General features: G+C 43.1%; 1 protein-coding gene across 1 annotated transcript in view; it reads right to left on the bottom strand.

The window, feature by feature from the left end:
* The window catches only part of prkar1b (protein kinase, cAMP-dependent, regulatory, type I, beta), a 227,987-nt gene that overhangs the window by 65,282 nt on the left and 144,923 nt on the right, over window positions 1-17,782 (bottom strand). The window contains exon 5 of the mRNA XM_048552442.2: window positions 3,387-3,448. Within this exon, the coding sequence (XP_048408399.1) occupies window positions 3,387-3,448 (62 nt within the window). The remainder of the gene's footprint in view (window positions 1-3,386; window positions 3,449-17,782) is intronic.

Raw genomic sequence — 17,782 nt, forward strand, 5'->3', positions numbered from 1 at the left:
TGGCGGTCATCCCAAGACAAGGCAAATTGATTCTCTGGAGAAAGTTTAATGGCAAATTTTCCTGCAACTATAATGGCTAGAAGGATACTACCCGGATGAAGGAAGAGGTATCAAATGCCAATATTCTTCTCATTCTCACCAAGTGCATAAACATGGTCTTAATATGACAAATATACTCTCTTTGGTCACAAAGTTAGATGCGACAACATGGAAACACCATTGCCCCCCATCTGACAGCCCATGCCTGGATGGGTGGGATGATGTGCATATCATCTAAGCCATGTGAGCTGCAAATAACTAGACAGACCACAAACTTCTATGCATCATCACAAACATTCACTGTGCATTCAAACACTGTTCCCATATGTTTGTTGCCCTTGTTGTTCTGGATGAGTGTGGTCGTTGGCTTGGAAGGTGCTGTCTCAGGATCTTTAGTAAATTTCTGCAGTGCATCTTGTAGATTGTACACTCTGCTGTGACTGAGCATTGGTGGTGGAGGGAGTGAATGCTTGTGGATGCAGTGCTAATCAAGTCGGCTGTTTTGTCCTGGATGGTGTCAAGTTCCTTGAGTGTTGTTGTAGCTGTACTCATCCAGGAAAGTGGGGAATATTCCATCACACTCATGGCTTGTGCCTTGTAGATGGTGGGCAGGCTTTGAGGAGTCAGGAACTAAGTTACTTGGCACAGTATTCCCAGCTGCTGATCTGCTCTTGTAGCCACTGTATTTACGTGGTGAGTCCGGTTGAGTCTCTGAGAACACCCAGGATATTGATAGCATTTGGCACAAATGTCACTTATGAGCCCAAGCCTGGATATTGTCCAGATCTTGTTGCATTTGAACATGGACTACTTCATTATCTGAGGAGTCATGAATGCTGCTGAACATTGTGCAATCATTGGCGAGCACCCCAACTTCTGACCTTACAATGGAGAAAAGGTCGTTGATGAAGCAGCTCAAGATGGTTGGGCCGAGAACAGCGAGGAACTCCTGCAGAAATGTCCTGGAGTTGAGATGATTGACCTCCAACAATCACAACCATCTTCGTAACTGTCAGGTATGACTCCAAACACTGGAGAGTTTGTCCCCTGATATCCATTGATTCCAGTTTTGCTAGGGCACCTTGATGCCCCACTCAGCTGAATGCAGCCTTGATGTCAAGAGCTGTCACTCTCACCTCACCTCTGGAATTCAGCTCTCTTGTCCATGTTTGAACCAAGGCTGCGATGAGGTCGGGAGCTGACTGGCCCTGGCAGAACCCAAATTGGGCACCACAAAGCAAGTTATTGATGAGCAGGTATTGCTTGATAGCACTGTGGATGACACCTTCCATCACTTTACTTGAGAGTAGATTGAAGGGGCAGTAAACAGCCAGGTTGGGTCTGTCCTGCTTTTTGTGTACAGGACCATATGTCCACATTGCCAGGTAGATATCAGTGTTGTAACTGAACAGCTTAGCGAGGGGAGTGGTAAGTTCTGGGGAGCAAATCTTCAGTATGATTGCTAGAATGTTGTCAGGGCCCATAGCCTTTGCAATATCCAGTGTCTCCAACCATTTCTTGATATCACATGGAGTGAATCAAATTGGCTGAAGACTGATATCTATAATGCTGGGAACCACTGGAGGAAGCTGAGATGGATCATCCAGTTGGTACTTCTGGCTGAAGACTGATGCAAATTGTTTAACTACCCACCATCATTCAGGACTGGGTGTGGCAGGACTACAAAATTCAGATCTCATCAGTTGGTGGCGGTGGTGGGGGGGGGTTGCTTAGCTCTATCTATAATTTGCTGCTTTCGCTGTTTGGCATGCAAGTAGTCCTATTTGGTGGCTTTCCCAGGTTGATACCTCATTTTCAGGTATGCCTGGTGCTGGTCTTGGCATATCCTCCTGCATTCTCCATATGAAAGAAAGTGTCAATAACAGTTCTAATCTTGTTATCTTGCTCTGACAAGATCAAGCCTGTGAACCAAGAGATGGACTCCAGTTATTATATTTGAACGTCGTAGTCACAAAGTCTGATTCAATGAGAATGGTCAAGAAATACGCAAACTTTTGAACTGGAAAAGCTAGAATTCATTATGTCTCCATAATAGCCTACACCACAGTAGGCAGGAAAAGTATATTTACAACTCAGTTCCAAAGTGCAGAGAATTAAGTGTCACCAAGTATATGGGTGAGGAGTAAAGGCCTACAGTGTCTAATGCTACACAGATTAATACGATAGAACTATCTTTGTAGCTTCCCCAGGAAGATGCAGGTGCAGCGCCAAGCACAGCTAAAAATGAGGTATTAATCTGGTGAAGCTACCAAACAGAACTACTTGCATGCCAAACAGCATGCGATCAAGTGACAGGCAGAACTCAGCAAACCCACAACTAACAAAGTGTGGAGCTGGATGAACACAGCAGGCCAAGCAGCATCTTAGGAGCACAAAAGCTGATGTTTTGGGCCTAGGCCCTTAAGATATGCAGTCCTACCACATCTAGTCGTGAATAGTCATGGACAATTAAACAAAGCACTGGTAGGACAAAGCTCCACAAATATCCCCATTCTCAATAACAGGACAGCCCAGTATATCAGTGTAAAACATAACGCTAGAACATTTACAACAATCTGGACGCTTCTTGTAAATTTTTGACATTGATACCTACTTTTAGCAGTTGTCCTTCGAGATTAAGGGCTTCATGTTGGACAGCAGAACTAACTGTTTCTATAGGGTAACTAAAGTGTCACGGCCATATCTAGCTTTCTGTTTAAGTAAAGAAGTAAACTGGGTCTAAAATGTAACTTCATTCTTCCATTGGCCAAAAGGGTCATTTTCAGCAAACACATGTGGGCAATTGAGCCCTCAAAGTTTATGTCTGAAATCACCTTTTCTCTGATTACCAGATCTCCAAGTTCCTACAATCTATTCAAATCCAATTAACTCAATTAATGTCAATGACCTGTTCCCTCATTCTCTTATGTCTCAGGCATTCCTTCTGACCATTTTAGATGATAACATTGACTGAGTTACAGACAAGATTCTGCTCTTCTGCAGTGCTACAGGACGTAATTGATTAATGTAAAAATTTACATAGGGCCTTAGTTTATTATCTCACTCAACAAAACTGCACTTTGACAAAGTAATCAAGCCTCTCAAGCAGAGACTGACCAATGACCTATTCACACAGAAGTGTGAGTGCTACCAATGATGTAAGGTTACCCCTGCATCTCCTAAGCTGAACCAAGAAAAGATGAGTGAAATATTGGAAGAGCTGTCTGTACTTGGTAGAAATTGCTACCTTGAGAAGAAAAGGCAAAAAAAAGGTAAAAATAAAGTTGACCCATATAACTAGTGAAGGAAAAATAGACAGCCTCCTTCAAATTCTGAGAGAGCATTACCTTGTTGAATGACGGTTTCTCCTGCAATGTGGGTAACTGGAAACATGGCATCAAAGATATCACTGCAAGGGAATGAAAATGGAAAAAAAATTAAACAATTTGAAACTTCATAACACAAAATTCAGATTTCCTTGGCAAACTAAACACTGATCATTGAAATAATCGTTTGAATTTCTAAAACAAAAGTTTTACACCATCAAAATTTCACGCGACTTTTTCAAATGAATGAACACAAAATGCAAGACCTTATCAACTATACCATCTGGCTCAGCCATATCTCAAAATACCTTCTACGTTGCTTAAACATCAACTGTCTCTACCAATGAAGCATCATTGCTAATAAGTACATCCTTCAACTAACATACACAACTGTTTCAAATCCTCGCTTAAACGTATACAGAACACAAAACACAGAAAAGTACAGCACAGTACAGGCCCTTTGGCCCACGATGTTGTGCCGTCGAATATTCCTAATTCAAAAATAAATTAACCTAACCTACATTTCCCCCAACTCACTGCTGTCCATGTGTACGTCCAGCAGTCGCCTAAATGTCACTAATGACTCCGCTTCCACGACTTCCACTGGTAAACTATTCCATGCGCTCACAACTCTGAGTGAAGAGCCTCCCTCTGACGTCTCCTCTATACCTTCCTCCTAACACCTTAAAACTATGCCCCTCGTGGCAGTCAATCCTGCCCTGGGGAAGAGTGTCTGGCTATTGACTCTATCCATGCCTCTCATTACCTTCTACACCTCGATCAGGTCACCTCTCTTCCTCCTCCTCTCCAGAGAGAAAAAGTCCGAGCTCAGTCAACCTCTCCTCGTAAGACAAGCCCTCCAGTCCAGGCAACATCCTGGTAAACCTCCTTTGCACCCTCTCCAAAGCCTCCACATCTTTCCTATAATAGGGCGACCAGAACTGGACACAATATTCCAAGTGTGGTCTCACCAGGGTTTTGTAGAGCTGCAGCATAACCTCGCGGCTCTTAAACTCGATCCACCTGTTAATGAAAGCCAAAACACCATATGCTTTCTTAACAACCTTATCCACTTGGGTGGCAACTTTGAGGAAACTATGCACTTGAACTCCAAGATCCCGCTGTTCCTCCACACTGCCGAGAATCCTGCCTTTAATCCTATATTCAGCATTTAAGTTCGACCTTCCAAAATGCATCACTTCGCATTTATCCAGGTTGAACTCCATCTGCCATTTCTCGGCCCAGCTCTGCATTCTGTCAATGTCCCACTAAAGCCTGCAATAGCCCTCGATACTATCAATGGCACCTCCAACCTTTGTGTCATCAGCAAACATACTAACCCACCCCTCAACCTCCTCATCCAAGTGATTTATAAAAACTACAAAGAGCAGAGGTCCAAGAACAGAGCCCTGCGGGACACCACTCAGCACTGACCTCTAGGCAGAATACTTACCATCTACAACCACTCTCTGTCTCCTGTCAGCCAACCAATTCTGAATCCAGACAGCCAAATCACCCTATATCCCATACCTCCTGACTTTATGAATGAGCCTGCCGTGGGGAACCTTATCAAATGCCTTGCTGAAGTCCATGTACACCACATCCACTGCTTGACCCTCGTCAACCTGTCTCGTGACTTCCTCAAAGAACTCAATAAGATTTGTAAGGCATGACCCGCCCCTCACAAAGCCATGCTGACTCCCTTTAATCACGCTATGCTTTTCCAAATAGTCATAAATCCTATCCCTCAGAATTCTTTCCAAAACCTTGCTGACCACTGATGTAAGACTGACTGGTCTGTAATTTCCAGGGATTTCCCTATTCCCTTTCTTGAAAAGAGGAACAACATTTGCCTCTCTCCAATCTTCCGGTACGACTCCCGTGGAGAGTGAGGAAGCAAAGATCTTCGCCAGTGGCTTAGCAACCTAGGACAAATCTGGTCTGGCCCTGGGGACTTATCAATCTTAATGTTTGCCAAAATTTCCAGCACATCAACTTCCTCAATCTTGATCTGTTCAAGCCTGTTTTCCTGCTCCTCAAAGTTCTCATTCACAACAAGGTCCCTTTCCTTCGTGAAAACCGAAGCAAAAAACTCAAATAGGGCTTCCCCTATCTGCTCAGACTCCACGCACAAGTTCCCTACGCTATTCCTGATCAGCCTTACCTTCTCCCTGATCATTCTCTTATCCCTCATGTATGAGTAAAATGCCTTCGGGTTCTCCCTAACCCCTCCTGCCAAGCCTTTTTCGTACCCCCTCCTGGCCCACCTCAGTCCACTTTTGATTTCCTTCCGAGCAAGCCTGTAATCCTCTAAAGCTGTACTAGACCCTTGCTTCCTCCACCTTACATACGCTGCCTTTTTCTTTTTGACAAGAAGCACTTCTGTACCCATCATCCAAGGCTCCTTAGTCTTACCCCTACTTACCTGTCTCAGAGGAACAAATTTATACATGACTCGCAACAACTGCTCCTTAAACAGCCTCCACAAGTCTGCTGTGCCCTTTCTGTGGAACAATTGCTCCCAATCTGTACTTCCCAACTCCTGCCTGATAGCGTTATAGTTTCCTTTATCCCAGTTAAATATCTTCCCCTGGTAACTGCTCCTTTCCCTTTCCTTGGCTATGGTAAATGTGAGGCTGTTGTGGTCACTGTCGCCAAACTGTTCTCCCACCACGAGATCTGACACCTGTCCTGGCTCATTGCCGAGCACCAAATCCAAAATGGCCTCCCCCCTCGTCGGCCTGTCCACATACTGAGTAAGGAAACCCTCCTGAACACACCTGACAAAAACGGCTCCATCCAAACCATCTACACTGAGGAGGTTCCAATCTATATTGGGAAAGTTGAAGTCACCCATAACAACAACCCTGCTACGTTTGCACTTTTCAACAATCTGCCAGCCAACGAGTTCTTCGATCTCCCTACTGCTATTTGGGGGTCTGTAGAAAACTCCCAGTGAGGTGACTGCTCCCTTGCTGTTCCTAACTTCCACCCATACTGACTCAGTCGACAAACCTTCCTTGGCAACCTCAGCCCATACCACCTCAGTAGATGAGTCATCAAAGGTTCTTTCAGCCGCCGTTATACTGTCCTTGACCAACAAAGCCACACCCCCCCCTCTTTTACCACCTTCCCTGACCTTAATGAAAGATCTAAACCCTGGAACCTGCAACATCCATTCCTGACCCTGCTCTATCCATGTCTCCGAAATGGCCACAACATCGAAGTCCCAGGTATCTATCCAAGCTGCAAGCTCACCTGCCTTATTCTGAATACTCCTGGCATTAAAGTAGACACACTTCAATCCAGCTTACTGTCTGCCAGCGCACTCCTGTGACAGTGAGTACAGTATAACGTTTTCATTACTTACATAACAGTCAAATCATACAAACATCTTGCATGACAGTCACTGGTAGCGCCCCTTATTCTTGCAAGAGAAGGTGATGTACAATTGAAGGCTGCAGCAGTTAACTGGAATGGGAGCAGCATGCTGGTATGTTCTAAGGTCCGTGTAGGAAACAATTTCAGTTATCATGGAGAAAGCTCATTGCTAAGTTTATTGCCAATAGCAGGGTGGAAATCATTAAAGATCTTAGTATCATCATGCTGAAACCAGCATCTCCTATTCCCCTTCCTCTTCATCCCTTCTGATTTACATGGTACAGCTGGAACAAGGATAATGAATTAATAATACCTCCCCATTAAAGCCTGCTCGCTACAACTTTAGTTTTGGGCCTTTTCTTTCAGATGGTCAGGAAGTGAAGAAATATCAAGGAAGCAAAGTGTGAAGCTGGATGAACACAGCAGGCCAAGCAGCATCTCAGAAGCACTGATGCAGATACAGAGTACCAGTTCAGATAATATTGCGCATAACTTAGAGAATAAATTAGAACTGTGATCTGCAAGTGGTGAGACACTATGCATGCACTGTATCTTAAGCAAAAGACAAGGATAACACAGGTTAATGCCTGCTGGAGAACAAGATCACTAGTTCTGTTGCAGAGGTTTTCAGCAAGCAATCTATAGAAGATGGCTGATCACACTCAGAATCACAGAGACACATAGCACAGAAACACACCCTTCAGTCCAATTTATCTATGCTGACCAGATATCCTAAATAAATCTAGTCCCATTTGCAAGATTTGGTCCATATTCCTCTAAACGGTTCCTATTCATATATTCATCCAGCTGCCTTTTAAATGTTGTAATTGTACCAGATTCTACCACTTCCACTGGCTGTTCATTCCATTTCATCTGCGTGAAAAGGTCCCTTTTAAACCTTTCCCCTTGCGCCTTAAACCTAAGCCCTCTACTTGTGGAGTACCCCGCCCCAGGGAAAAGCCCTTGTCTATTTACCCTATCCAAGCCCTTCATGATTTTATAGACCTCTGTAAGGTCACCCCTGAACCCCTGATGCTCCAGGGAAAATAGCCCCAGCCTATTCAGCCTCTCCCTATAGCTCAAATCCTCCCACCCTGGCAACATCCTTGCAAATCTTTTCTGAACCTTTCAGGTTTCACAACACCCTTCCTATAGCAGAACTGCACACAGTATTCCAACAGTGGCGTAACCAATGTCCTGTACAGCTGCAACATGACCTCCCTACTCCTATACTCAATGCACTGACCAATAAAGGCAAATATACTAAACACCTTCTTCACTAGCCTATCTACCTGCTATTCCACTTTCAAGGAACAATGAACCTGCACTCCAAGGTCTCTTTGTTCAGCAGCACTCCCCAGGACCTTACCATTTAGTTTATACATCCTGCCCGTATTTGCCTTTCCAAAATGCAGCACCTCACATTTATCTAAATTAAATTCCATCTCTCACTCCTTGGCCCCATCTGATCAAGCTCCTGCTGTATTCCGAGGTAACCTTCTTCCCCATCCACTACACCTCCAATTTTGGAGTCATCTGCAAACATACTCACCATACCTCCTATGTTCACATCCAAAAAGCAAAAAGCAGTGGACTCAGCATCGATCCTTGTGGCACACTGCTGGTCACAGGCCTCCAGTCTGAAAAACAACCCTCCATCACCAGCTTCTGTTTTCTACTTTCGAGCCAATTCTGTATCCAAAGAGCTAGTTCTTCCTGTATTCCATGTGATTTCAACTTGCTAACCATGAGGAACCTTATTGAACACCTTACTGAAGTCCATTGAGGCCACGGCCACAGCTCTGTCCTCATCAATCCTCTTTGTTACTTCTTCAAAATACTCAATCATGTTTGTGAGGCACGATTTCCCATTAGCAGTCAGGTTCACTGTCCCTAATCAGTTCTCGCCTTTCCAAATACATATAAAACCTGTCCTTCAGGATTCCGTCCAATAACTTGCCCACCAGTGATGTTAGGCTCACCAGCTTATAGTTCCCTGGCTTTTCCTTACCACCTTTCTTAAATAATGGCACCACATCAGCCAACCTCCACTCTTCCAGCACCACACTTGTGGCTATCAATGATACAACTATCTTAGCAAGGGGCACAGCAATCACTTCACTAGCTTCTCAGAGTTTAAGAGTACACCTGATCAGGTCTCAGGGATTTATCCACCTGTTAGGCATTTTAAGACACCCAGCACTACCTCCTCTATAATATGGACATTATTCAAAATATTGCTATTTATTTCCTCACATTCTCTATCTTCAATATCCTTTTCACTAGAGACAACAAATGCTTGGGGCGTCGGAAAGTTTACCAGAAAGGCTCGGATCAATGTTATGACTGAGATGGGAGAAGTACATTGTCTTCCCACTACTTTATAGATCACAACATAAATTTGACTATTGCTGAGAAAAGACCCATTTGGTCGAAGCTTTTTGTCTTGCTTTCGCATTCACAATGTATAAGAATACCAATTTAAGAGGAAAACCACCATTTAGTGAGTGTAGAGTGCTGATTTGTTCGTGAATAGACTCTGTTGGAGGTGTGACCATTGAAAATGCAGCAGTTAATGATAGATAGTTAACTGCCAGACTTTGTTTAAATTTTAACCAGGTAACTTGATTCCTACAGAGCAAGTCACTGTCCTGAGAAATAAACCATTTAACAAAATGGCACAGTGCATCTACATATTCGTTCTCTCTGTCTACATAGAAAAGAACCTGTATACTGGTATAGCTAACTTCCAAAATATATAATCATACCAAACTGACAAGATTGTCATCTGTGATACTGAAAAGTGCCCAGTATACCTCAGACTACTCATATGGCATCTCAATCATTTGAGAAACAGGTAAAGCTAGCTGTTTCAGGTTCTTACTACTTCATCAACACAAATGGTGTTTGCCTCACATGATACTGTGAAACCAAATAGACTTTCTGCCTATCAATCTAATAAGCAACATGTTTCTATCAATTTCAGTGTTAGTGTAATATTAGGCATGTAGACTGCATGTTCCAAAGACTCTGACAGATCATATCAAACAGCACTTCCCTTGGGATGTACACAAGAAGCAAAATACTTCTCACATAGCCCGTGAAATTGCAATCTATAGTATTTCTTAACATTTGGGCATCTGATGAACCACTGTCCACTCTGCTCACAGATCTGTAATCAAGCCTTTGTTTAGGATGTCTTTGTATTGTTGTACTGGCCACTTCATGTAATTTACTTAGATGATTTGCTTAGGAATTCTGCTCTTATCTGTAGAAAATGAACATAGAACATAGAACAGTACAGCACAGAACAGGCCCTTCAGCCCACAATGTTGTGCCGACCATTGATCCTCATGTATGCACCCTCAAATTTCTGTGACCATATACATGTCCAGCAGTCTCTTAAATGACCCCAATGACCTTGCTTCCACAACTGCTGCTGGCAACGCATTCCATGCTCTCACAACTCTCTGCGTAAAGAACCTGCCTCTGACATCCCCTCTATACTTTCCACCAACCAGCTTAAAACTATGACCCCTCGTGCTAGCCATTTCTGCCCTGGGAAATAGTCTCTGGCTATCAACTCTATCTATGCCTCTCATTATCTTGTATACCTCAATTAGGTCCCCTCTTCTCCTCCTTTTCTCCAATGAAAAGAGACCGAGCTCAGTCAACCTCTCTTCATAAGATAAGCCCTCCAGTCCAGGCAGCATCCTGGTAAACCTCCTCTGAACCCTCTCCAAAACATCCACATCTTTCCTATAATAGGGCGCCCAGAACTGGACGCAGTATTCCAAGTGCGGTCTAACCAAAGTTTTATAGAGCTGCAACAAGATCTCACGACTCTTAAACTCAATCCCCCTGTTAATGAAAGCCAAAACACCATATGCTTTCTTAACAACCCTGTCCACTTGGGTGGCCATTTTAAGGGATCTATGTATCTGCACACCAAGATCCCTCTGTTCCTCCATGCTGCCAAGAATCCTATCCTTAATCCTGTACTCAGCTTTCAAATTCGACCTTCCAAAATGCATCACTCGCATTTATCCAGGTTGAACTCCATCTGCCACCTCTCAGCCCATCTCTGCATCCTGTCAATGTCCCGCTGCAGCCTACAACAGCCCTCTACACTGTCAACGACACCTCCGACCTTTGTGTCGTTTGCAAACTTGCTGACCCATCCTTCAATCCCCTCATCCAAGTCATTAATAAAAATTACAAACAGTAGAGGCCCAAGGACAGAGCCCTGTGGAACCCCACTCACCACTGACTTCCAGGCAGAATATTTTCCTTCTACTACCACTCGCTGTCTTCTGTTGGCCAGCCAATTCTATATCCAAGCAGCTAAGTTCCCCTGTATCCCATTCCTCCTGACCTTCTGAATGAGCCTACCATGGGGAACCTTATCAAATGCCTTACTGAAGTCCATATACACCACATCCACAGCTCGACCCTCATCAACTTTTCTAGTCACACCCTCAAAAAACTCGATAAGGTTTGTAAGGCATGACCTACCCCCCCTCAAAGCCGTGTTGACTGTATTTGATCAAGCCATGCTCTTCCACATGGTCATAAATCTTATCCCTCAGAATCCTTTCTAACACCTTGCAGACGACAGACGTGAGACTTACCGGTCTATAATTGCCGGGGATTTCCCTTTTTCCTTTCTTGAAGAGAGGAATTACATTTGCCTCTCTCCAGTCCTCAGGTACGACTCCAGTGGAGAGCGAGGATGCAAAGATCTTCGCAAGTGGCGAAGCAATTGCATTTCTCGCTTCCCAAAGCAGCCGAGGACAAATCTGGTCCGGGCCTGGCGACTTGTCAATCTTAATGTTTGACAAAATTTTCAGCACATCAGCTTCCTCTATCTCTATCCATTCCAGCACGCACAAATGTGGCCTGCTCATTTAAGTTGAATACAGTAGAGAGATTGTAGTTCAGTGCTGAGCCTCACTGTTTGTGAATTGTCCTGCTGGAATTCTCATGATGGACATCTGATGTTGCTGCTGGAGAAGATTCAGAACTTTGATGCAGCACCTTTTATACACCAAGGATTTTGCACCATTCAGCATAACAGCAAAGACATTGGTCAGGTACAGTTGATGCAATGCTGTTTCTGACACAATCATGCAGAATGTACTTTCTGCAAGTCTGCACAAATATTTGCCAATTACAAAATTTGTTCTCCAACCTTGAGAATGATACCATCAGCAGTTATATCTTGTGTTTCTCTACACATGCCAGATCCCAACTTTGGTACTGGAAACTTGGAACAGTCCCTCTTCCGCACCTACACTGGCCCTAAACCCCATCTGTTCCTCTATTACATTGATGACTGTATCGGCACCGCCTCGTGCTCCCAAGAGGAGCTCGAACAGTTCATCCACTTCACCAACACCTTCCACCCTAACCTCAAGTTCACCACGACCATCTCCAACACATCCATCACCTTCTAGGACCTCTCCGTCTCTATCTCAGGCAACCACCTAGAAACTGATGTTCATTTCAACTCCTACAGCTACCTAGAATGCACCTCCTCCCACCCACCTTCCTGAAAAAATTTCGTTCCCTATTCCCAATTCCTTTGCCTCCGCCACATCTGCTCCTAGGATAAGGCATTCCACTGCCATACATCCCAGATGTCCTCATTCTTCAAGGATCGCAACTCCCCACCCCCGCAGTGGTCGAGAACGCCCTCGACCGAGTGTCCTGCATTTCCCGCACCTCATCCCTCACACCCCGCCCCCACAATAACCACCAAAAGAGAACCCCCCTTGTCCTCACATACCAACCCACCAACCTCTGCAGACAACACATCATCCTCCGACACTTCCGCCATCTACAATCCGACCCCACCACCAAAGACATTTTTCCATCCCTACCCTTGTCTGCCTTCCGGAGAGACCACTCTCTCCGTGACTCCCTTGTTCGCTCCACACTCCCCTCCAACCCCACCATACCCGGCACTTTCCCCTGCAACCGCAGGAAGCGCTACACTTGCCACACCTCCTCCCTCACCCCCATCCCAAGCCCCAAGATGACTTTCCACATCAAACAGATGTTCACCTGCACATCCACCAATGTGGTACAGTGCATCCGCTGTACCCGTTGTGGTTGCCTCTACATTGGGGAAACCAAGCTGACAGCTTGGGGACAGCTTTGCAGAACACCTACACTCTGTTTGCAGTAAACAACTGCACCTCCCAGTCGCGAACCATTTTAACTCCCCCTCCCATTCTTTAGACGACATGTCCATCATGGGCCTCCTGCAGTGCCATAATGATGCCACCTGAAGGCTGCAGGAACAGCAATTCATATTCTGCTTGGGAACCCCGCAGCCCAATGGTATCAATGTGGATTTCACCAGCTTCAAAATCTCCCCTTCCCCCACTGCATCCCAAAACCAGCCCAGCTCATCGCTGCCTCCCTCACCTGTTCTTCCTCTCACCTATCCCCCCTCCCACCTCAAGCCGCACCTCTATTTCCTACCTAACCTCATCCCGCCCCCTTGATCTATCCGTCCTCCCCGTCTGACCTATCCCCTCCCGACCTATACTCTCCTCTCCATCTATCTTCTCTTTTATCCGTCTTTGGTCTGCCTCCCCCTCTCTCCCTATTTATTTCAGAATCCTCTCCCCATCCCCCTTTTCTGATGAAGAGTCCAGGCCCGAAACGTCAGGTTTTGTGCTCCTCAGATGCTGCTTGGCCTGCTGTGTCCATCCAGCTCCACACTTAGTTATCTAGCACAAAAATCAATACTGGATTGATGTCTTTCAATGGCATTGCCAGCGTTAAATCCCAAATGATCAGCATCCTGAAGTTGCCATTCATAATTTTAGTGAATTTGGACTTAATTTATAAATGGCATATAAATGTCAGTGCACAGGACATCTGGAATAATCTGCATTCCTGTATGCAGAATTTTGGAAGCAAAGATATATCATCATTTCGTGCAGTAGATTAATATACAGTGGTGTTCTGGGTTACCATTCTTAAAGTTACTATAAGAAACTTGGCCTTGGTTTTCGAATAACTTCTATACGATTTTAAAAAGATGACACTTGCATTTTCAGGAAACATAAATCTCAGCCAAGTTGACCATTGATGTTATTACTGTGGCTTATCTAACAGCCACTCATGGCTTTGTCATAAATTGCTTGTGAAAAACAAATAGATGAAATTATATTTTCTAGTATTCTCCATTTGCCTTACAAGATGCTGGGTTCCTATTTTGTAATGTTCAGAAGAGCAGTTTGAGGTAAACCAGAGTATGCTTCAGTTATGGCAGCATGTACTTAAGCCCTGATCAAACCAGTATGACTGCTTGTCCAATTGTAATTCAAAAAGAAAAGCCAATTAGTCTTGTCTAACTTTGATTCATAGGACTTCTTTGAGTTTGAGATTCTTCAGTACCCTGCCTGAAGCAAACCCAGCAGTATTAAACTGACAGGAAGAGTTACAGCTTCAGTACATTAATATTTTTGTTTAGGTCATCATGTTTGTGTGAAGTGTTTTTAAGGGCATGTGGTTCACTTTGCAAATAAATAATTCCATACGTAAAGTTTGAATTATGGCTTAGTTTAAAAGTACATGACAAAACAATATTCATTATTAGGGAGGTGGTCAGTTCCACGTTAACATTACAGAAATTAAAGGTGAGACAATGGCTCATTGGCATTATTGCTAGACGACTGATCTGATGAACAGTCATCCAGACTTGAAACATTAACTTGCTCGCTCTCCACGGATGTTGTCTTAACTCTGTGATCTTCCGCATTGGCCGTTTTCAGTATTAATTGAGATCCCAGGTCTGAATCCCAGAATGGCAGATGCCAGAATTTTGCAATTGTGCAAATTTAATAAATGATTACAAGCAGTATTAAAATGACAAACTGAAAATTTAGATTAAGATTCAATGAAAATTTAGGAACTGTATGGAGACTTTTCTACATCCTAACCCTGCCTGAGCTGGTAACAATTAAACATTGACTGGTACCTAATATCTGGCCTCTTGCAATGACTGTCTTTAGTGATGTGCACCCATCTAAATTCCTCAAAAGATAGAATTCCAGGAATGGTGGGGTGATGCTATTAGAAAAGACAGGTTAAGCTTCTATTCATTGGAGCTCAGAAGAATGTGGGGCAACATGATTGATACATAACATCTTGGGGGACATAACAGGATAGCATGCTTCCTCCTGTCAGAGTGACTAAAAATGGGAGTCACCCATTTAAGGCAGATGTGGAGAAATGTTTTCTCTACCCCGAAGGGCAGTGAAGGCAGAATTATTAAACATATTTAAAGACAGAAGTGGATGGCATTGTCCAAAGGTATAAGGATCGGAAAGGTTTAATACTGAGAAATGCTTTGTACATCACCCACTATGATATTGTATGGGCTTGGTGGCATACCAGCCTAGGCTCTCAGAGTATAAGATCTACCATTTAGACATTTCTTAGTCTCTGGAACAACATTTATCACATCTGTGTAACTTATACATGGTTGCCATCATGCAGTAATCTACACCTTATTTAAGACTAGAACTTCTTGTTAGACTACCAAGTGGTTTTCCTTCAACACATCAGACCCAGAACAGTGTTCCTCGCTACCCTGAAAAAAATTTGGTGGCAACAAAATTGCCTAATAGTGGGCAATAAAGGGGAGTTCACACGTGATGGGCAGCAGTCTGATTGCTCATACAACAGATTCTTGACTATCTTAGTCATTTTAGGATGCTTTTCCCAAACTGCATTTTGTTAGACAGGAAGTAATTTCATTACCATATTAACGTGATTACTTAAAAGAAAAACTTGAAGGTGAAAAATTCAACAGAGAAGTGTACCAGTTAACTGGAAGAACACCTAGTGTGATGTTTTGGAAGCACACATTATCCATTGTTTCCCTTCTTTTGAGATTCTGATATCCCAACAGGTGATTTAATGTATACTGCTGAGGGCAATTTATGGAGATATTGACAGCATTCTTAAAATTTTACAGCAAGAGATAAATCATAAGGTAATATTTCTACATTAATTAAAATCTCTCAATTGTGGTTACAGAGATGAAATTATTGCTACTTTTAGCATATATGTACCTAAAAGCCATTTTACGTTAACTTGCTGAATTAAAGTTCTGTGAATGGTTTCTCCAGACTTCAAAATTCAAGATTTCACAAGTACTGTGTAACTAAGATCAACTAAATTCCAATCAAGCCCAAGAGCTCCCTCAATAACCTCCACCCACAGACATAGGGTTCGGAAGCTAAGTTTACCATTAGGTGCAAAACATTGAGCCAAAAAGTTGACTGCACATATTGAAATTACAATTCCCAATCACATAGTATCTGATGGGGTAACTGCATTTCAGTCACATCAGAAGACTAAAGTGACAGGGTTTAAATTTACAAATGTAATTTGCATGTTCTCCTGCAACAAACTGTATTCGGTTAGAGAAAAATACAGTTCTAACCACTGTTAAAAGTCTCAACAAAGAAATGATCCGAGATGGACCACCTGGCATCAACCTAGGCACTGGAAATGACAACAGCAAAGAAAGATCCTGCAAAGTCCTCCTTGCTAACATCTGGGGTGGAGGGGTAGGTGTTTGGGCGAAAATCGGGAGAGCTGTCGAACAAACTTGTCAAACAACAGTCTTACATTATATCTGTAAGGTATGATCCCATGAGTGTAACTACGTTCCAAACACCACCATCAGGAGCAAGATTTGGCAGACAATTTAATTGCTTACTTAAATTTTCAAATGGTGTTTTATCCAAAATGAAGTCCAGTCCCAGTTTATTTAAAATGTCTATTCTGATGAAATTATGAACACACAGCTACGATGAATAAACAATACCTGTGAAGTTAGATCAAATCGTTGGCAAGAGTCATGATGCAAACCAAAAGTCAAAATCTTTATTTAATGATATTGTTTTGTAATAATAAAGGAATCAAACAAGTTATTGAGCTAAATGTCAGACCTCTGGTCACACTGGCTGAAAATCTAAGGTACTATTACCATTTTGACATCAATTAAGGTCTTAACATGCAGACTTCAACTGATCCACAAGCGATAACTTCACAACAGTAAAAGCAATATAGATCCTGGGGAGATTTGACTAGGTAAATTCCAGGAGAATGCTTCCTTTTGAAGTGGAATCCAGAGCTTGAAATGGGGCATGGTTTAAAAGTAAAGGTGTCTTGAATTTAAGCCGAAGACCAGGAGGAATTTCTATTCTCAGTTTGTTAGTCTTTTGTTATAACCAGGTGGGTGGTTTGGTTCCGCTCTTTTTAAACCCTTCTTAGTTATTCACAACAAATATCTTTATTTCAGCACGGACCTTTATGACACATCGAGCTGTGATGCAGTTAACACGATCAAAATGAGTCGATTAAAAGTCTTTGAGTGAAAGGCGAAAGACTTGTATTACAAGCTAACTTAGGAAAAAAAGCAACACCAGATGCACAAACACAGTAAGTTTTAATAAACTTGCTAAAGTTTTGTACATACAGGAAGAATAAGGGTTATATAGTTTGTAAAAACTCTTCGCAGTATCGTCTTGAGCCAATGGCCACAATTGTTTATTTGTTGACTGGTATCCACAGCATAGTTCATGGATATCTTTGAGTTCTTGTTACGTTGTGTTTCCCCAAGTTACTTTCTCACCAGGTTCTGTTTTCAATATGCTGAGGGAAGGTGATGATAGCGAGACAGAGCGAGAAAGTCTTATAGTTCTTGCTTAAAAATCCACTTTCAGTCTTTCTGCTCTGTTGTTCAGAAGCTGCTGAAATACAGTCCAGCGTACTTTCTGCAGTCTTGCTTTATCATCTTTCCAAGCTGGCAAACTGGCAGGTGAACCTCTCATCTCCCAGTGTTTCAAATTATCATCCAAGTCCAAATTAAAAGAAGAGATACAGACTGGAATTGCTTGGTACGTGACTCAGGTGCTTAGTTTCAATGTCTTTCAATGAAGTGGTCATTTCACTGCATACAATTTCATTTATTTCACACCTGTGTTCTGGACTTGCTGCAATCT

The sequence above is a fragment of the Stegostoma tigrinum genome, chromosome 23 (assembly GCF_030684315.1).
Source record: "Stegostoma tigrinum isolate sSteTig4 chromosome 23, sSteTig4.hap1, whole genome shotgun sequence".
NCBI classification, from domain to species: Eukaryota; Metazoa; Chordata; class Chondrichthyes; order Orectolobiformes; family Stegostomatidae; genus Stegostoma; species Stegostoma tigrinum.